General features: G+C 40.7%; 2 protein-coding genes across 3 annotated transcripts; one reads left to right on the top strand and one right to left on the bottom strand.

Moving 5' to 3' along the window:
• The first annotated feature begins 514 nt into the window (after positions 1 to 514).
• LOC137171564 (chromobox protein homolog 2-like) lies at positions 515 to 5,747 on the top strand. Of its 2 annotated transcripts, none has more exons than XM_067575574.1 (5): positions 515 to 654; positions 739 to 782; positions 1,796 to 1,861; positions 2,637 to 2,706; positions 2,812 to 5,747. In XM_067575574.1, exons 1-5 carry the CDS (start codon positions 589 to 591, stop codon positions 4,210 to 4,212), a joined length of 1,647 nt encoding a protein of 548 aa, XP_067431675.1. In that variant the 5' UTR covers positions 515 to 588; the 3' UTR covers positions 4,213 to 5,747. The 2 variants fall into 2 exon arrangements, with proteins under 2 accessions (XP_067431675.1, XP_067431674.1); XM_067575573.1 differs by having other exon boundaries at positions 2,809 to 5,747.
• Positions 5,748 to 17,902: 12,155 nt separating this feature from the next.
• On the bottom strand, positions 17,903 to 20,685 carry nog3 (noggin 3). Its single transcript, XM_067576723.1, has one exon. The coding sequence runs from the start codon at positions 19,756 to 19,758 to the stop codon at positions 19,087 to 19,089; it is 672 nt and encodes a 223-aa protein (XP_067432824.1). The 5' UTR covers positions 19,759 to 20,685; the 3' UTR covers positions 17,903 to 19,086.
• Between the last annotated feature and the right edge of the window lie 971 nt (positions 20,686 to 21,656).

The following is a 21,656-nucleotide window of genomic DNA, read 5'->3' as shown; positions in this document are numbered from 1 at the left end:
GTACGTGTTACAAAACAAATTCACATACAAAACAATGTGAATTCTGTACTGTAACAGACATTATTAGTTATGTACAGGGCAACAAAAAACAACAACAACAGATATTTAAAAGTAGGAAACATTAAAACAATTAAAAACAAAGAAATAAACAAAAGTTGTTTGTTTAGAAGGAAATGTAATTTTAAGTATCAGTATGCAGGACTAGTGTGAAACGTGTATTTCAGTACATAATGAATGAAATAATAATTTATTATCATTATCAATAATAACATTACTAATACTAATAACTATATCATCAACTAATAATACTAAGAATAATAATTTTTTTATTTCTTTTTACTGTAATTTTCTTTATTTTCTCTGTATCAGTAATAATATTGATACAAATAGGAATAACACTGCTAAGTTACTACTTATAACAATAATAATATCTAATAATAATAATAATCTGTTGCCTCTGGCCAGATGTTAAGTCATGAATGTAAATAAATATCTTCTCTCACTAAGGTTTATTATTTCTGCAGCCCTACGGCGGCCGTGCGGGGTCAGACGCGCTCTCGCCGGCCGTTGTGAGGGGCTGCTGTAGTAATGGAGGGGGTCACGGTCGGCCAGGTATTTGATGCGGAATGCATCCTCAGCAAACGGCCGAGAAAGGTAAGAAAACAACAGGGCGGACGGACACTGGCTGTCACCGGAGCCGGTTCTTTACGCCCGTCTGACGTCTTGTGTTCTCTGCAGGGGAAGTTCGAGTATCTGGTGAAGTGGAGAGGCTGGTCGTCCAAGTGAGTAGCTGCTAGCAGGAGCTAACGCTGGAAACATGGCTCCAAACAAAGCCTGGCTGCGGCTGCCGGGGGTTTCTTTTCCTCACCGGGGGAGAAACGGCCGGTTTCTCGGTAACACTGACCGGTGTTCGGTTTGACGAGTGAACGTATTAACTGTCGACTTTCAACCGTTAAAGCATTAAACACGGTCGTATACCGGTGTATTGGTTTAACGAGTGACCGTGTTAACTGATGACTTTCAGCCGTTAAAGCACTAAACACGGTCGTATACCGGTGTTTCGGTTTGACGAGTGACCGTGTTAACTGCTGACTTTTAACCGTTAAAGCATTGAACACGGTTGCATACCGGTGTTTCGGTTTAACGAGTGACCGTATCAACTGTCGAATTTCAGCCGTTAAAGCATTAAACACGGTCGCATACCGGTGTTTCGGTTTAAAGAGTGACCGTGTTAATTGATGATTTTCAGCCGTTAAAGCAGTGAAATATTGTCACGTACCGGTGTTTCGGTTTAACGAGTGACCGTGTGAATTGGTGACTTTCAGTCAGAATGTCACCAGGTAACACGGTCACTCGCTAAACCAAAACACCAGAACGTGGCCGTGTTTAAATGGCTGAAAGTCTCTAATTAAGTAATTTCTCCTCTCATTTCTTGGCTTTTCTTCGCCGTTTTCATTCTCAAAGCAATAACACAAGCTGCATTAAACCAGAAACAGAAGAAAACAGCTGCTTTTTACATTCATAAAGTCATAAATTATTATTTTCATACACATTCTGAGGGGTGAAACCTCAAATGAGCTTCAGTATTTACATAAACTCATCATAACTTAAATATAAAGCTGCAATGATTAGTTGATTAATCCACCGATAGGCAACTATTTTCATAATCGAATGATTGTTTTAGTCTTTACCTAACGACTAATCGATTAATAATTGATTAACTAAATCTTGACTTGATCTCTTTCAGATTTTCTGTGTCTGTTTTATTGAAATGATTCATCTCTGATGTCTTCAGGCACAACAGTTGGGAGCCAGAAGAAAATATTTTAGACCCGAGGTTACTGGCAGCGTTTCACAAGAGGTGTGTTTTCATCTAGTTGTTTGTTTATCTAGTAGTTTTTTTGTCACATTTTATTATAATTTATTGTATTACAATTCAGTAAACGGGTCAGGTTTTGTTACACTCTTCTTCCTCCATAGTCACACGTACAGTATTTATCCCGTATGTTCACTGTGAGACATAAACAATGATTTGTTGGGGACATTTTTATTGATTTACAGAATAAACATTAAAATCATAAGAAACATCTGTATCATTTAAAAAAAATGATGCAAGTTTAATTAATGTAAGTAGTAACAATAACAAAACATGTAAATGATCAAAGACTGAAATTGTTGTAAAGCAGGAACATTTAATTAATATTAAAGTCAAACATCATTAAACTGACAGAAAGTTAATCGCCAACTATTTTGTTAATTCAATCATTGTTTTGAGTAAAAAATTTAAAGAAAAATTCAAAAATTCTCTGATTCCAGCTTGTAAAATGTGAATATTTTCTGGTTTCTTTAGTCTTTTATGATAATAAACTGAATATTTTTGGGTTGTTGATTGTCAGTCAGGACAAAACAAAACATTTCAGGTTGCGTCTCAGGCTTTAGGACGCAGTTTTCTACCAAACAGCTAATTAATAAATGGAGAAAATAATCAACAGAATGATCATTAGTAAGTTATCACAGCTATAAGAATAATCTGTAACAGCTTGTTTATTTTAAATGTCTGTGTAACATGGAACAAATGTGTATGAATTATTCTAATGGTGTTATTATCATTATTATTGTTGTTGTTATTATTTTAGAGAACAAGAGAGAGAGCTTCTGTTCCAGAAGAAAGGAAAGAGGCCGAGAGGACGTCCGCGGAAGATTCTGGTGATTTATATTTATTTCTCTACTTTAGTTCAAATGTGTAAATTTTATAACTTTGTGGGTTTCGGTTTTAACATCAACATGATTCTTATTTTACGTTTCCAGCAGCCTGTTCCAGCTGCCACAAAAGACAGCCGCTCCTCATCCTCCTCTTCCTCTGGCCTTTCGTCATCTCCCTCCTCCTCTTCCTCCGAGGATGAAGATCACAAGAAGGCGAAGCCCGGCCCTCGAGTCCACCCCGTCCCCCAGAAGAGGCCCCAGATCATGCTGGCCAAACCCGACCCCCCCTGCAAGAAGAAGCGAGGCAGGAAGCCGCTCCCCCCCGACCTGAGAGCTCTAAGACAGGCGAAGAGCAGACCGCCTTCTCCTCCTCCTCCTCCTCCTCCTCCTCCTCCTCCTCCTCGCCACCACCAGGCGCTCAGACCGTCCAGGGAGGAGCCGCGGCCCGGCGTGAAGAAGCCGCTGCAGCCAGCCAGCTTCACCTACACCGGGCTGAGCCGGAGCTCCAGAGACGAGGCTGCGTCCGCCTCCCAGACCTCCAGCAGCTCCTTCTCCCAGACCGGAGCCTCCAAACCCGGATCCCTCAGCTGCATCTGGACCAACCGCTCCCTGTCCTCCTCCTCTCCCTCCTCCTCCTCCCACAAAGCCAGCGCCTCACAGAGTAAGAACTCGCTGTCTGAGCTGAAGCGCTCCATCTCAGAAACAGGCGGCGGCAGAGGAGACGGGTTCAAAGTGTCTCCTCTGAAACCAGGCGGAGGTTCGGGGTCGCTGGGCGGGTTTGTTGGAGGCCAGGTGGCGGTCCATCGCTCCGCGCTGGGCCAGAGGAGGCAGGAGGGCCTCGGAGGTCAGAGCGGGTTGGTTCATCACAAGCAGCAGAACTCCAGTCTCCAGTCCAAACCATCGTCCTCGCCCACGCCACGAGACCGAGCCAACCAGGCGCTCAGCCTCCGAGCCCTCAACCTGCAGAGCGTCAGCAAGCCGCCGGCCGGCAGCAGCCTGCAGGGGAGCAGCGCCGCAGCGTCCAGGTCCAGTTTAAGGAGCGGAGTTGTCGTAAAAGGAGCAGCGGGAGGCATCAAAGACACTCGAACATCAGCCGGGCAGCGCTCGGGTCTGCCAGCAGGCGGCGGCGTGGAGCAGGCGAGGTTACGAGAGGACAGGAAGGAGATGTTAGAGGAGACTAAGAAGCTGGCGGGAGGCGGTTCCGGCAGGGGGAACGGCAGCGTGAGGCAGGACGAGAGGAAACAGACCCGCAGCCTGAACGAGCTCAGCACCGGCGACTCCGACGAGACCAGCAGCAGCGAATCAGAGCACGACGCCGTCCTGTATCCTAACAACAGCAGGCCCAGCCTCGGCAACGACGCCACAGAGTCGGACACGGAAACGGACTGGCGGCCGACCCGCAGCCTCCTGGAGCACGTGTTCGTCACCGACGTCACGGCCAACTTCATCACGGTGACGGTGAAGGAGTCGCCGACCAGCGTGGGATTCTTCAACTCTCGAAATCACTGAAGGACGTCTGACGATGCTTCAGTCTGCTGAGCTGAACTGGACCCCAACTGTCTTACAACTCTTCCTGCAGCAGCTCTCAGGGTTCCTACAGACGCTCGCTCTCCGCTCTTTTACACGCGGAGAAATGCACAAAACGTTTGGAAAGTATCGTTCGATACGTTCTGCAGTCTCACGAATCCAGAAGACACAAACACAGCGGAGATCATATTGAATAAGAAACTATTTTAATCAAGTATTTATCAAGGAACAATGTAGGAACCCTGATGTTTAGACCCCGTCTACACCTGATTATTAAAACGCAGTCTGTGTCCGAAAAGAAGTTCAAATATAAGCAGCTGGAAACGCGTCGGCACGGCGTTCCGACTTCAGTTTTCCGTCCTTTCAAACGTTCAACTGAAGGAAACAGAATCTCTGTTCTAACGAAAAGTCACAAAAGTCGACGTTTTATCCGCCGCCAACGACCAGGAAATCAGCATCCGGCGTTTTCTGACGCGCTGCTGCAGAAGTTAGTCGCTTAATTGATTAATTGATTTACTATTTGCAACTGTTTTAATAATTGATGAATAGTTTGAGTCATTATCAAACATTCAATAGTTCCAGTGATAATAAACTGAATATCTTCAGAACGTGTCTGGTTCTGATGTTTTATAGACCAAATGATTAATTGATGAAAACTAATGAGCAGATTATAAAGATGATACTATTTACTTCCTGTAATGTTTCCCCTCCAGCAGCCGTCAAATATGAAACACTAACTTTAACCTTTAAAGGCTCATTTCACCCAAATCACAGACACGTTTTCCTCACGTCCAGATCCGCAGACGCCTCAGACGTCACTGAAAGCCGGACGGCATTAAAATGCATCTTTTTGGTTCGATAAAGGTTCAACTTTCTAGCTGTTTTCCCCCAGAGCTTTCAAGCACAGCTCATGGTCTTCATCGGCGGCTAGAGTTAGCTCAGTTGTCGTCACGTGAACGGAAGTTTATCAGTGGGAACGTTTGGTCGTGTGATGATGCGATACCGCAGGTAGTTGACGAGTGTCTTCACTCAAGGTGAACTTGCTGGCTTTTTTTTCACAGAGCTTTCGAGCGCGGCTCATAGTCTTCATCAATGGATAGTTTGCTCAGTCGTGGTCATGTGATTGCACAGGCGGTTGTATAACCCCCCTCTGTCTGTTGATGAAGACCATGAGGTGCAGTTGAAAGCCCTGGAAAAAAAAATATAGTAAGTGGACCTTGAGTAAAGATTTTTTTTTTTTTTTTTCACCTTTCATGTCGACTTTAATTGAACTTCTCAGCAGCGACGAACCGATCGGCGAGTCACGAACACTACTTCCTGTTGCGGATTGCGTTTTCTGAAAAGGTTTGGAATCGGGGTTGAAACCTCCAGATGGATGTACGACACCACCTCTCCAGTGCCTCAGGTTCCTCTCACAGCTCACTGCCACTGTCCAGCTGCTTGTGACCATTAGTTTGAGTAGGAACGTTTGTGCTTGTCGGACCTGTATCCAAACTTAAATATGTGGCAGCATGACGTTAACAGAAAAAAAACAAAAAAACAAACAAAAAAAACAAGTGAAGTTTGTCTGTTATCGGTAAATCTTCATCCACACATCTGGGGGTTTTTTTTTTTGTAATCGTCTTTCAGTTCTCTTTGGACCAAAGGTGTTACGAATGTGAATTATCTGTTTTTTATTATTTGAATTTGTATTATTGACAGTATTTCTTGCACTACGCACAATATAAATAAATGTAAGCTTATTTCTTTTCATCATCTCAAACAAGACATTCCACCATCACTTTATTTTATTAATACATCTGCCGTCACAGTGTCTCTTGGAGTTGAAATATGTGTTAATTTATATTTGTAAATATGTTTTGTTTTTTTTTCTCATGTGATATCTATCTGGTGCTCATATTGGCTTACTAGCTTCAGACACTTGTAGCCTGTGTGCCTCTCTGCCATTTTGAAGGTATTTGAAATAAACCATAAGTACCTAAAGACTTTAAATGTTGGTTTGTTTTGTGCTTCATGTTTTGGGCAGCAGATGTCGCCGTCGGTCAGAGAGTGAAGTGTTTTAACTTCTCATCACCTCCACTGTTGGTTTTCATGTCTCAGTCTGCTGTTTGCTGTGTGAGTCTACAGGTGGACTCATTAATATGAAGGGATCAATAATCAGAGCAAACAGATTCATAAACAGACTAATCAATCAACAGATTGGAAAGTGGAGACGTGGTTTAGGTTTGAGTTTTTGAATCAACATTTCTACAGAAATGTAAAGGTTCAGGTAGAAAACGTGGCTTCTACAGTGATCAGAGCGTTAAATAAAGAGATTAATAAAGAGATCGAATCAAGGGATTAATAATCTGCGATCGCAATGATGAACTGATGGAACAAACTGATTAAACTCCATGAAACTGGCTGATAAACTGAACAAACAGATCAATAAAGTGAACGAGTTAAAGGATCAATAATCTGCTATTGGAATGAATAGAATGAATGGATGGATCACTAATCTATGACAGAATGAACAGATTAATTAAATGAATAAATAAATTCATAAACATTAACTGACAGTGAAGAAGTGAACGGATTAATAAAATGTGCAAACAGGTAAATAAACCTAGAAAACAGACGGATTGATCAACGGAATGATAATCTGAGCAGATTAATAAATCCATCAGTCCAGTTACCTGCAGCTGAGATTAACGTATTGAAATATATATAATAATATGTTCACCTAAAATCTGAAAACACTGAAAGAAGTTAAATAAACGTACTTAGTTACACCAACAAAAACACACAGAGGACAGAGGAGAGGTCTGCAGGTCAGCTGACTGCAGCGTGTGTGTGTGTGTGTGTGTGTGTGTGTGTGTGTGTGTGACTGACAGAAGCTATCATCCCACAAAGCTGCAGATTCAGTGATTTATGGCCAGAGCCGTGCAGAGAGGTGGAATTTTCCCAAAATAAGTTTGAGTAAACAGGCAGCGACAGAGGGGCCCTCACAGCACACTGGTATGCATAAACAGTTTGAACAGTGTGGGGCAGTGTAACCCCCCCTCACCCCCCACTCCCACCCCCCCTCCCTGTCTAACACACACACACACACACACACACACACACACTCACTACAGTTTCATGTAATCATCATTTTTGCAGTTTGTACTTTGGCACTGATGATTCACGTTCAGTCACACAACTAACACACACACACACACACACACACACACACACACCTTCACACTCTGTCAGTTTCATTCATTTTAATGGAGGATGAATGACAGACAGAAACACACTGCTGCCCTCTAGTGGCTGTCAGACCAGCCTGCAGGCTGCTGGATGATGGACAGACGGGGTTTTCTCAAATTTGCTCCAAAAATCAGCCTGTGATGGAGGAAGTACTCAGATCCTTTACTTCAGTAAAAGTAATACCACAATAAAAAAAATACTCCATTACAAGTAAAAGTCCTGCATGAAAAATACTCCTACAGTACATCAGTATTATGAGCTTGATGTAGTTAAAGTATTGCAGTAAAAGTACATAAGTATTATGAGCTTGATGTAGTTAAAGTATTGCAGTAAAAGTACATAAGTATTATGAGCTTGATGTAGTTAAAGTATTGCAGTAAAAGTACATAAGTATTATGAGCTTGATGTAGTTAAAGTATTGCAGTAAAAGTAGTGGTTTGGTCCCTCTGACTGATATATTATTATATATGACATCATTAGATTATTAATAGTGAAGCATCAGTGTTAGAGCAGCATGTTACTGTTGTAGCTGCTGGAGGTGGAGCTAGTTTACACTACTTTATATACAGTTAGCTAGTTTAGTCCAGTGGTTCCCAACCTAGGGGTCGGGGCCCCTCCAAAGGGTCAGCAGATAAATCTGAGGGGTGGTGAGATGATTAATGGGAGAGGAAAGAAGAAAAAACAAAGTTCTGATACACAAATCTGTTTTCAGTTTTTTGACTTTTTCTCTAATCTTTGATTTTTGCTGAAATATTGGATCATTTGAACATTTATTGAAATGAAAGCATGTGAGAAGTTTAGAGGGAAAAATCACTATTTGGTGGAGCTGTTAACAACTCATAGACATGTGAAATGTGACCCCGACTACACACTGCTTTTTGTAAGACGTCAAAAGCCAAAAAGGTTGGAAACCACTGGTTTCATCTTTAACAATGTGTTGTATTTTAAAAGCTTGTTATATTATCCATTGTGTCAAATCTTCATCTGAAAAGTAACTAAAGCTGTCAAATAAATGTAGTGGAGTAGAAAAGCTTCAGTTTCTAGTTGTAACAAAATCATTTTAACTTTATCATAAAATATTTTTAGTCATGTTTGACATTTTTTAAGAAGAAAATGTCGAAATTCTCTGATTCCAGCTTCTCAAATGTGAATATTTTCTGGTTTCTATGACAGTAAACTGAACACATTTGGATTTGGGAGAGAGACTTTTTAAATTTTTTTTCTACCATTTTCTGACATTTTATAGAACAAACAACTAATCAATTAATCGATAATGAAAATAATTGCATCTTTAAAGCGATTATTGTATGAGAGGCACAAACCTGGCACCTTAAGATTATGCAACAACAACTTTCTTCCTTTCATCTCCATTATTTTGGTTTCTGTGTGTTTTCCCCTTAAAGTTTATTCAAAAAACTGCACTTAAGGATTTTTTGTGGAAAAAAAAAACATTAAACACAAATTATTATTCCAAGCAGAGTATTTTTATGTCTTAAAACCTGCTACAACAAATCTTTGATGATCTACGTTACCCCACAATGTGACTGTAAACAGATTTATGTCCCCACAACATGAGTTATACCTGTTACATGCACACACACACACACACACACACACACACACACACACACACACAGTGACGGCAGCCTGGGATTACCTAACAGCTAACTGTGTGTGTGTCTGTCTGGGCTCGAGGAGTCTCCCTGTTGGCACAAAGACAGCCAGACTGTCATCAATCTGCTGCTGTACTAACACCACTAACTGTCAACACAGACCTGCAGCCTGTTCACACACACACACACACACACACACACACACACCTTTGTCTGTATACGCTCAATGTCACGTGTGAGAATTTACTTCACTTATCTTTCACTGACATGAAAAAACGAAGCATTTCCGATAAATTGTTAAATTGTTTTAGTCATTTTTGTGCTCAATTAACATTTTACTCTCTAACAAGTCCTCCAGACGTGATTTACAGGACACATTCTGCACATTTCCAGCTCTATATTTATATTCTGGGTCTCTACTGGAATATCTTTGCATGATTTCCAGTTAAAAACTTCTTATTTATCTTCTACTGGTCCTTTATGCAGCCCCTCAGTTCAGCCTCTGTCTGAAACAGGCCGTTTTAGTTCCTGTCTCTTTAAGGCCCGCCTCCTGATGAGCTCACTCTGTTCTGATTGGTCAGCTTTCAGGAAGCTTCCTCAGGGGAAGGGTCATGTTCAGCTTTTAGAGGTTTTCTGTTATTTATATCCTGTTCTGATGTTGGATGTTAAACATGGTAAACTTCAGGTAAACGTGTGTAGAAATGCTGCCTGCAAGTCAAAAGTCAGGGCTTCAACCTGCTCTGAACGCTTCATTTGCAACGTTACCTCTACTTCCTCCTCATGATGACGTCAGATTGTTTGCGCACAATTACAAACAGCAGTCTGTTCAGTAGCCTTGGTTGCTAAGGTGGTTGCTAAGGTGGTTGCTAAGGTGTTTCCATGTGTTGTTCAGCTCCAACATGTACGGATGGATTTGAGAAGTTGACATTTGGAGTAAAGAAGGAGAAAAAGAAGTGAAATCCTGCTACTATAATTTGTTTACGTAGCCTCTGGAGTTGGAGGAAGCTTCCTGAAGCTGACCAATCAGAACAGAGTGGGCTCATCAGGAGGCGGGCCTTAAAGAGACAGGAGCTAAAACGGCCTGTTTCAGACAGAGGCTGAACTGAGGGGCTGCATAAAGGACCAGTAGAAGATAAATAAGGAGCTTTTAACTGGAAATCATGCAAAGATATTCCAGTAGAGCCCCAGAATATAAATATAGAGCTGGAAATGTGCAGAATATGTGTCCTTTAAAATGTAACAGTGCAACCTGATGTAGTAAATTACTAGTTCGAAACTAGTTAATAGTTACTTAACTTAGGAATCCATCACAAGCTTTGTAATAGATTTACAAAAAGCTTGTGAAACACAGTCCAGTCGCACAAGAGTTATTTGCGAGTGACACTCAGATTGTAAATGGCGGCTGTGTGATGTTCACAAATGATCGTCGATGCTCACACGCTCTTCTTGACACGTTTCACCAATCAAAACAATCTCATGTTGTAAACTTGGTGAAAATGGCTGCTGGATCTTTAAATGGCTCTGAGACATTTCATTTATTCTAATATTGAGAAGTATTTGATACGTACGGTACGAGAGGCAGTTAGTGGTTCGGGTGGCATTTTTGGGTTTCCAGCTGGATTTAGACTGACGAGTCAACAGCGAGGATGTGAAACAATGTGGAGTCTTTTTAAGACTGGTGTGTGTGTGTGTGTGTGTGTGTGTGTGCCAGGTCTTCCTCTTATTGTGGGGACTCGCCCCCCTTATGGGGACAAAAAGCAAGTCCCCTTCATGGAAATCATTAATTTTAGGGTGAAAACTTGGTTTAAAGTTAAGGTTAGTTTAGGGTTATGTTAAGGTTAGGATAAGTCTAATGTCCTTTGAAGTGATGGAAACACAACTGTGTATGTGTGGTGTGTGTGTGTGTGTTCGTGTGGTATGTGTGTGTGTGTGTGTGTGTGTGTGTGTGTGTGTGTGTGTGTGGGATACTGGCGGCGGCGGGCCTGCTGGTGGGTGGCTGCAGAAGCCGGCTGTCTCCTCGCACCAGAGTGAAAACCTCGAAACGTCTCGGTGTGACATCCGACTTCTCCCGGCTTCTCCCAGTCCGACCTGTCAGAACCTCCACAGTTTGTTTTCTCAGAGCTCCGTCCTGCTGTGTGTGTGTGTGTGACTACATATATAAACTGGATATATATGTGTGTGTGTGTGAGTAAGGCTCAAACTATTCTACGTATCACTACTGGAGACTTTTTATGGCTTTTCTTCAAGAAAATGACAATATGGTGATGTCACTATCTGTCATTCAGTCCACCATTGTGGTCCAGACAGAAACACTATTGGATGAATCATCATGAAATCTTATACAGACATTCATGTTCCCATCAGCGTGAATTATAATAACTTTGATCTCCTGACTTTTCATCTGGCGCCACCATCTGGTCAAAATGTAACTTTGTCCAATACTTTGGTTTATAACTAAAAACCTGCGAAACTAATGACTTTCCCATCAGCCTCAGCTGTCCGGTGTGTTTATGTTACGCCAGCATGGCTGTAGACTCATACAGGATCATTCTGGTGATTTTCTGTAACATAACAGCATCACGTCTTCAGTCTCCAGAGAGTAGTTCTTGTTTTTAAAAGCAAATTGTTTTATTGACATATAAAATTGCCCCCCACCCCTCTGATTTCAGCAGGTGGGGGACAATGATATAGTTTGATGCGGTTTGTTGGTTTTCCTCCTGTCCTCCCCAATTTTATTGAGTCACCAGCCGCCACTGATACACACACAATACTTGTTAGTAGATCAGTTCATTGTTGGTTTGGATCCAAACATGAGATTTGTTGACAATAAGAGAAATATAGAAAAGACAGCGAGTGTTTGCCGTAGTTGATAGAGAACTGATACTTCATTATAATGTTGTATTTGTGCTTTTTCTACAAAGAACAATGTACTATACTGTTGTATCACTGATTGATGTTTTATTTAAGTGGTAAGAGAATATTAACTGTAAATAAAGCTATAAATTAAATGTTATTTTTTCTTAAGTGGAAAACATGTAGAGAAGATGGAAGTATAATTCGGAGCCCTGAGTACTGCCTGCAGGCCCAAAAAAAATATACAAACAGTGTTGGCAGACTGTAGTCAGCCTGAGAGGTAAAACCCAGGGGAAAAAGCTGCTTTTGCTCGTCAAGCTCGTTGCTGTGAGTCCACTTTGTCATAACTGATGAACATCTTAAACGATTTTCCACATCAAAGTGTGTGTTTCCATACGAACACAGTTTTATGCATCATGGCCTCTGACCTGAGATCAGAGTGTATATAAAGGCATGATGGGTAAGAGGTTCAGTAAGGATGGCAGTGCCGGTCACCAGCCCCGTCTGACACACACACACACACACACACACACACAGATGTAGACCAACATCAAAGTCAGTCTATGACCTCGACCTGAATACCTGCCCACCCTGCAGCGATAAGAGTCTGTTTGAAACCCAACAATCCTCCACACCTCCCCCTCTTTACATCACCATCCCTCCTTCTTCAGACCTCCGCCTTCTGACAAATACACAACACATCCTCCTCTACACCTGTCCCCCCTCTCCACCGTCTCTGACTGCCTGATTGATTGATTGATTGATTGATTGACTCAGGACCATGGTTAGCAGACTGGGTGCATGGTGAGAGTTGGGAGACGTATTTGGAAAGTATTTCATGTGGTTTGACTCTTCAGAAAAGTCTTCAGAATGATACGATGAGATTTATTTATTGCTGTTGTGTTTATTTTTCAACAAGACAAAATCAGACCTTGTGTTACTTTCACCTTCTCTCACCTTTAATTTAGTACGCTGGAGAAAAACTATCAGTACTACACTGTAAAAAATACTGTCCTGCATTCATAGTTTTACTCATGTAAAAGTACAGAAGTGTATCAACAAAATGTACTCGCATTTAGATGAAGCTCATTGACATACTGCTGGATAGTTTTAATGTAGAACAGTGCCTCACATCTTATTTCTTGATCATATATTTTGTTTGTAAAATATGAATCTGTGATGTAACCAGTAACAAGCTTTCAGATAAATGTAGAAGAATAACAAGTAATATTTTTCCTCTGTAATACAAGCGACTGAATCTCTCTGAGTAGAAGTACACAGATGCATTAAATGGAAATATTTAAGTAAAGAACAAATAACTCATAACTGTAATCAGCAGTAACATAATGTAGCTGTTTTGTCCTCATTGAACCAGTCAAAAAAACCCAAACTGATAAACTCGAGTGACGTATTTGTACTGTATTACTCCAGATAATATATATCAGCTGATAAAATAGGATGTATTATAGATTATAATACCCGGCAAAACATCATTAAAATTAAAATCAAAAGTGGACAAACGGAGTACTTCATTGTTTAATTTGCAAGGCTTGTTGGTGTAATAATTCATTTATACACTCCCATTAATAACTATACCAGTCACTGAAGATCAGGGAAAGATTCTACTCATAGTAGATAAACATATAAATGATGTTTAATATAAACTTTGTTGGTGTCTTCTTGTAAATTCAGATCAGATCAGTGAAGAAACTGCAGCTTTTAATCTCTCTGAGTCTCATTAGAACAAACTGAGTCAAGGACATGATGGAGGCGTCACATCAATGAAATCCTTCACATAACTTTAAATCACAAGACGAGTCAGATAAAATAAAAAAAAAAAAGTTCTGAGGTGCTTTGAACCTGCAGCAGAAAAACTAATTAAAATGATCTCTTCTTTTAATCAAGCTGATGAACGACTGGTACTGTGTTTGGTTCTGATCTGTAAAGAACAAGGACTCACAGAGTTCAACAAGGATTTAAACCACATCTCCATCCAAACGTAGCTCAGATTTTAACCTAATTTACAGAAAATGATCAAAATGTTTGTTTCCATCCACTGCTGCTGTGTGAGTATCAGCAGATAAACAGCAGGTGGCGCTAATCCTCCAGTCGGCGCTGTTAAAGTGTTGCAGAAGAAGAAGACACAACGAGATGACGTCATTAAAAGAGTGACAGTCAAAACTCAAACGATGGAAAACATGATGGAAATATGACGTTTCTGTTAGTTTCATGTATTGATGTGAGGAAGGTTACAGTCTCCTCATCATCATCACTCCACACAGATCTGATGTTTTCAGCTCTTCAGTGACGTTTAAGTCACATGATTCATGATGTCATCATTTATCCACACGACTACTTTTACACCTCAGACAAGCGTTGAAATATTTTTGCATTATTTCAGGATTTTATCAAATTTCAGCCATTTTCTCTCAGGTTTTTTAATGCACAAATTGAAAAAGTGCATAAACTCAGATGAGAGAATACACTGAGAGACTGTCCTCACACACACACAATAGAAATAAATATTTGTAGTTTGTTCAAATAAAACACCTGCAACTGTATTTGTACAGCACCTTTCATACAACATGACGCTCACAGTGCTTTACATTAAGAGAAAATCATTTAAACAGATATATTAAAGGGTGGCAAAACATTAAAATACAATAAAACAGGTAGAATAATATGAATAAAGGATAAAGACAACTGAAAAGCAAGATGTTTCTTTAAGGAAGTCACAGAAGTTGCACGGTTGATATTTATGATCAGGTTCTGGCTCATAGTAAGAGACGGCTGCCTCTCCAGACTTCTTTGTATTAACAGTCGGTACGTTTAATGCTGCTTTTCATAGAGTAACTCAAACCACTGTGAGTCATATGAAAAGGTCAGAGGTCATCACTGACATGTACAAAGCATCAGCAGACCTGCTTCTTTTATAAGTCCGAATTATTTAACAACCTTAAAGGAGCATTCTGGTGATTTTCTATATTTATCTTTATGTTTGGATCCAAACCAACAATAAACTGAACTACGAACAAGTATTGTGTGTGTATCCAAAGTCTGATATATCTTATTCCTCTGTGCCGTAGACCTCCTTTGTTGTCCAAAAACTATTAAAAACACGTCAGTGAGCCACATCGCTGCTCTGGGTGACATGTTCCTTCATCATGAAGAGTTTGGTCACGTTAGTTTGTTTAGAAACGGCTCCAAAGTCTAATAACAGCGTCACATTTTCAGTCTCCAGAGAGTAGTTCTGTGTGAGCAGACACCATTGAGCATGTATGTAAATATTTACACAGATATTTGGGGGGGTTTTGCTGGCATTTCATCTAGAATGACTGTCGTGAGAAGACAGGGACAAGGATGCTGCTTGCTGCCCCCTGCTGGACGGTTGTGGGTATAGCAGGCACATACGTATATGCAGGTCTATGGATCTAACCCAAACAACGTGGTTGGGCCAATGACGATTCTGTGGAACTGTAAAAAAAAAAAATTTAAAAAGGAAAATACAGGAGATTTACGGAGAAATTACGAAACAGGAGCACAGGATATGATTGTATCATATCATATAGTATCGTATCGTGTCGTATCGCATTGTGTTGTATCTTGTCGTATCATATCGCGTCATATTGTATCATATTATATTGAGTTGTATCATAACATATCGCGTATTGTATCAAGTCGTATCATGTCGTATCGTATCGCATTATATTGTATCATATCGTATTGTGTTGTGTCGTATAGTGTTGTATCCTATCATGTCGTGTCATATCGTGTCGTGTTGTGTCATATTGTATCATATCGTATTGAGTTGTATCATAACATGTCGCGTATTGTATCATATCCTATCGTGTTGTATTGTATCGTATCTTGTCGTATCATATCACATCATATTGTATCGTATCGTATTGTGTTGTGTCGTATATTGTCGTATCCTATCGTGTTGTATCGTATCGTATCTTGTCGTATCCTATCGCGTCATATTGTATCGTATCGTATTGTAACACAGCTTGAAGTCAGAGACTCTCGTTCTTCTGATGAACTTTAAAGTTTTACTTGCTGATATTTTTCATAATGTTTTTGATTGTTGTAATTAGTGTGTCTGTGTTTGTGTTTGATGATGTTTTTGTGTTTTGTGATGTGAATGAATCATCTTATTGTCTCTCTCTTCTATAAGAGATCTTGATTTCAATGAGATTTCTTGAATAAATAAAACTTAACTAACTGCTGTTTGATGACTTACGGCAGCCGTTGGGTTTATAGAGGAAGAGACGGTCGACTCTGACTGACTCACTGAAGTTTTCTTTTTTATAGATGACATGAGATCTTTTATGCAACTCAGTAAATTCCAATAAATATGACTTTGTAACATCTTATAAACTCAAGGGATGAATGACACAGGTACGTAACATGATGTGGTCGATCTGATCAGAACAGATTTGTCAATAACTGCACTTTACTTACTAAATTAGGGAAAGTCCAGAATTTGTATCGCAGACCTGGTAGTTTTTAAGCAGTTATCTGGTTGTGATTTGATTTTCATTTAAAAGATTAAAAAGTAGTAGTAGTAGTAGTAAATTAAAGTAGTAAAAAAATCACTTTAAAAGGACAGGATGGGTGTAAAGATGCTAAAACTGGTGCTTTAGCATCTCCTTTTGACTTGTTTTTGTGATGGCAGCTGCATTTTGTAGAAGCAGAAGTCTGTTCACTGATTCTCTCTTTTGGTAATCGAACTAAAAGACGAGACAACACCGACATGTGAGACTTTCTTGGTATCAGAAAGAGCAAAATGTGATCTGACGTTTGCAACCCATCAGTTCTGGATGACGAGTCACTGTTATATTGATAAACTCACAGTATTCTGTCCTGAACTTTATGAGTCTGTATGTCAGATATCAGCAGTTATGTTCAGCCATGGACCAGCTGTTTATTGTACAGGCGGGGGTGCTTTTAGTATGTTTTGTTTGTTTATTTACTGTCACTCATTCAAGAGAAAAAAACTGGTTCATAAACAGTTTTAGGTTGTATCTGAGGGCAGATGTCATAAATCATCAGTAAGTGAAGGTAAACAGAGAATCAGCAGCTCATTTGGCAAAAAAAAAGACTCAAACATGAACTGTGTTACGCTACGAGACTAGAAATGTAATTTATATCTTATTTACACGCAATAAATAAGTTATTGACAAATCTCTTCTGATCAGATCGACCACATCACGTGATTCATCTCCTCAGTTTATAAGATGTTACAAATTCATATTTATTGGGATTTACTGAAGAGTCGCACAAAAGATTTCATGTCGTGTATAAAAAGGAAAACTTCAGCGTTCATTAAGGGGCCAAATATTTTTGTAGGAGGCCCAGATTTGGCCCACGGGCCTCTGCTTGCCAACCACTGGTGTAATGTGTTATCTGCTTTTCCACAATCATTGAAGGACTCAGACAGCAGTAATGATTATTCTCAGGAACCAGAGGAAACCTGGAGAGCTTCCTTTTCAGGACCGGAGTCGGGAAAAGTTGCTGCATATAAGAATATAAGAAAATAAACAGTCGGATGTGTAACGAGACAGAAAAATATGCCTGAATTATGCTTTTGTATCATTGCTTTGTTCTTATTCTTCATTTCTAAGAAAGAAGCTTTATATTTTGGGTGTTTATGTGTGATGAGTGAGTTTTTAGTTAGTTAGTTTTAAAACAGGGATGAAAGGAAGAAAGAAAACCCGTCTCTTCACATCGTTAATGAGAGAACTGCTGTCAGACATGCACACAGACTCAGGTAGACGTTAGAGAGCCTGCAAACGTTAAAACAACCACTTTAAGCTTTCTCTCCTCCCTACAGCTATACATATCTTCCCTGTTTTGTTGTATGTAAATGATCATTATTGTGTCTTTGATGTGCTGCTGTACTGCTGTTATAGTTATAACAGTTATAATTGATATTTTATGATCTAATTTCACATTGAATGTAGAACATGAATCTGTAAAGTCACCGGAGACACCAGACGTGAGGTAAATGTAGTCGAGTAAAAAGAACAATATTTATTTTTGAAAATGTAGACGAGAAAAAGTAAAAAGTCTCCCATAAATTAAATAACTGAGGTACAGAATTAGTACAAATTCTGTTCTTCTCTCCGGTCTTTATGGGTTGTTTTTTGGAGTTTTTAAGCAGTTATCTGGTTGTGATTTGATTGAGTAGAAAAGAAAAGTCGTCTACAGGTGAAGGGTTGAATTTCAGACATTTGACGCGTCTCGGAACAAAAAGCTACACTTTTCTTTTGTGGCACACTTCCTGTGAGGCCGGCAGGTGAAACCACACCTGGAACCAAACGTCCTCACGGTCGTCCGTTTGGTTTCACTTCAACACACCAGACAGGACAAGAAACAAACCAACACAGAGTCTGAGTCACATTATTTATAAACCAACTCTCCTTTTTTTTTTATTTGACAGCAGAGTTCTGATTCAAACTGACATGTTGTTAAAAAGTGAGCGCTGAATAAAAATATATTCAGTCTGTATTCATGATTTTTGTCTCTGTCAGAAATTTGGAGTCAAACATTTGAACAGTTGGAGCAGAAATCTTCATATTTTCCCCACAGAGGTCCATAAATTCATTTCCGTTGACAGAAAACAGCTTCAAAACTCCTTCATATGAAGATTTTGATGCTCTCAATTATAAATATAAACAGATACAATCAAGATACGTTTAACAAATACAGTAGATTTGATTATATTAATAATACTGACCTTTTTATACAAAGTTCTGTCATAAAATAAAATAAAAACATGTACATCAAATATACATTCTGACACTGGACAGTGCACTGCAAAAAATGTCAATTTTTAACAAGTCATCTAAGTTATATTCAGTCTTAAAATCGTATTTTCTTAAGCTGATTTTTAAATATGAATCTTTTATAGACAACGTGTTGAAACATCAGGCAGAAGAAGATTCAAAAAGCTGATTTGATTTTGGAATAAAGTTTTTTTTATATATAATCAGTGGTACATTTCTTCACTTTGTTGCAGGAAAACAAGTTTTTAAGACTCATTACAGGTTTAAATGGCTTGTACAGATCGGTAAGTTTTGCAGCATGTGTATAAAAATAATCATGAAACTTTGATTTTAATGACTCGTCCAATAATTGCAGCAACAGAGAGTCATGTTCAGTTCGGGCAGGAGCATTTGCACTCTGATATAATGGGGTACTGAACAGGTATCCAGGCGCATTTCAGACCCCCCTTTTTCTGCAGGCAGCGCCATCGCAGGATCGTAAAATGAGTCGATTTGGCAGGTTTGCAGACCATCCCTTCAGGGACTGAACAAGACCGCTTATTGTAGCAGCTCCCCACCTTCACGTAGCGCGGCCAGAATCTGCTGCCCAGGTCGTTCCATGCGTAAACAACCGGGCAGAAGGCGTAAGACCACAGCCACAGTTGCAGCCTTCTCCGGAGTTTTTTACTCGGCTTCTGCTTCTTGCCATGCTGGACCTCGAACTCCATGGCCCGGATCTCTTTGGGCATCGCTCCGGAGAGCTTCTGCCGCAGGTCCGCGTCGCTCACATCCTCGTTCCCCGCGTATTTGTCCTCCGGCGGGGACACGGACATGAAGTGCGGGTCGAAGTGGCTGCCCAGAGTGCTCCTGAGCTCCGTCTCGTTCAGGTCCTTCTCTTTCGGGTCCAGCACTGGATCCGGATCCTCCTTTAGCTCCACTATGGGCAGAGTGTCACTGGGGATGGGACGGAGGAGATAGTAGTGTTGGCACATGCCCTCCTCTATCCTGAAGCCCAGAGAAAACACGAGCATAAACACAGCCATCAAATAACAGGATTTATCCATCTCCTCTGTACAGTTTCCAGAGACAGTCAGAATATTCAGGGATAATCCTCCCGAAAGAACAGAAAGGCGCCGGGTTTCCCTCTGAGTGTCTGGCTGCAGGGAAGATATCCAAGTCTGAGCCGAGAGCGCGCAGCAGACGCACCGCTCGCACCGGGGGGAGTAACCGCGGCGCGACACGCTCCAAAACTTCTCAGCAACTTTCAGACAGCTGCTGGCGGGTCAGCGGAGCACAGAGAGGTAGCAACAGAGGGATTTCCCCGCCTCACTTCACAGTCCATGACCCGGGTCCCTGCTGGAGAAGAAACGGACTCAGCCCTGAGCTTTCCCGGTCAGCAGGTCCCGGTGAGACGGCTCAGCGGCCCGCAGGTCGCTGCTCTCAGTCCACATGTTGGCGCACCGGCTGCTGCTGCTGCTGCTGCTGCTGCTGCTGCCTCTGGTCCTCCTGCAGCCAAACTGAAGGCGCCTCTGACTGCACCCAAATATCCAGCAGGGCGGTGATGTAATCCCGCTCTCTCTCTCTGATTGTAAAGAGACCAGCCCTCCATGTTGACCCGAAAACTCCCTCCCATCCCGCAATACGCACACACTTTACGCACAAGCACGCACAGACATAGCCGCTACTATAGCCATATGTTGATAATTATTAGGTGTATCAGTATTAGTGATATCAGACATCACTCACTGTTAACATTTATAATAACTGTACTATAAATATACTCACTTCAATAAAGTATCATCAGCACAATGTACATAAATCAAAAGTAAAAGTAACAAGTAACATGTTTGTGTGTAGACTCTTATAGTTTGATATTTTGATAGTTTGTTTGACCTTTGTTGACTATTCCTTTAACCTGCAGTAACCAATGATTACTGCTGTCAAATAAATCTATTAGACTAAATGTTGGCAACAAATTCTCTCCTCTGAATTGTAGTGGAGTAAAAATACTCAAATAAACTACATCAAAATGATACTTAAGTACAGTACTTGAGTAATTTCCACCACAACCAGCAGGCCTGCTGTAAACAGTGTTGCTGTGATGGTCACAGTGGTGCTAATGGCTGCAGCGCTGACTGGTGCAACAGTAACATGGGTTGCAGTGTTGGTGTGTATTATAGTGTCTGTGTGTGCAGTGTGTGTGTATTACAGTGTGTGTGTGTGTGTGTACAGTGTGTATTACAGTGTGTGTGTGTACAGTGTGTATTACAGTGTGTATTACAGTGTGTGTGTGTGTACAGTGTGTATTACAGTGTGTATTACAGTGTGTGTGTGTGTACAGTGTGTATTACAGTGTGTATTACAGTGTGTGTGTGTGTACAGTGTGTATTACAGTGTGTATTACAGTGTGTGTGTGTGTACAGTGTGTATTACAGTGTGTATTACAGTGTGTGTGTGTACAGTATGTATTACAGTGTGTGTGTGTGCAGTGTGTATTACAGTGTGTGTGTGTGCAGTGTGTATTACAGTGTGTGAATGTGTGCAGTGTGTATTACAGTGTGTGTGTGTGTGCAGTGTGTATTACAGTGTGTGTGTGTGTGTGTGTGTGCAGTGTGTATTACAGTGTGTGAATGTGTGCAGTGTGTATTACAGTGTGTGTGTGTGTGCAGTGTGTATTACAGTGTGTGAATGTGTGCAGTGTGTATTACAGTGTGTGTGTGTGTGCAGTGTGTATTACAGTGTGTGAATGTGTGCAGTGTGTATTACAGTGTGTATTACAGTGTGTGAATGTGTGCAGTGTGTATTACAGTGTGTGAATGTGTGCAGTGTTGGTGTGAATGAGCTCCAGTGCAGCAGCAGACGTGCAGAGACTCTTCGCTGCAGACAGACAAACTGCCAGAGGAGTTTTTTACGAGTTCTTCTGGTGCCAGGGTCGTGTTTATTTTATAACTCTCCTGGTGAG

This window comes from Thunnus thynnus, chromosome 20 (assembly GCF_963924715.1).
Source record: "Thunnus thynnus chromosome 20, fThuThy2.1, whole genome shotgun sequence".
Lineage (NCBI taxonomy): Eukaryota > Metazoa > Chordata > Actinopteri > Scombriformes > Scombridae > Thunnus > Thunnus thynnus.
The sequence above is the reverse complement of the archived record's forward strand: the minus strand, read 5'-3'. Positions and strand labels throughout refer to the sequence as shown.

Bases quoted from the DNA above. Each gene is read 5' to 3' on its own strand.
- LOC137171564 (XM_067575573.1), top strand. From the start codon at position 589: ATGGAGGGGGTCACGGTCGGCCAGGTATTTGATGCGGAATGCATCCTC. The intron at 783-1,795 runs GTGAGTAGCTGC...TGATGTCTTCAG, and splicing joins TGGAGAGGCTGGTCGTCCAA to GCACAACAGTTGGGAGCCAG. The intron at 2,707-2,808 runs GTGATTTATATT...TTACGTTTCCAG, and splicing joins GACGTCCGCGGAAGATTCTG to CAGCCTGTTCCAGCTGCCAC.
- nog3 (XM_067576723.1), bottom strand. From the start codon at position 19,758: ATGGATAAATCCTGTTATTTGATGGCTGTGTTTATGCTCGTGTTTTCT.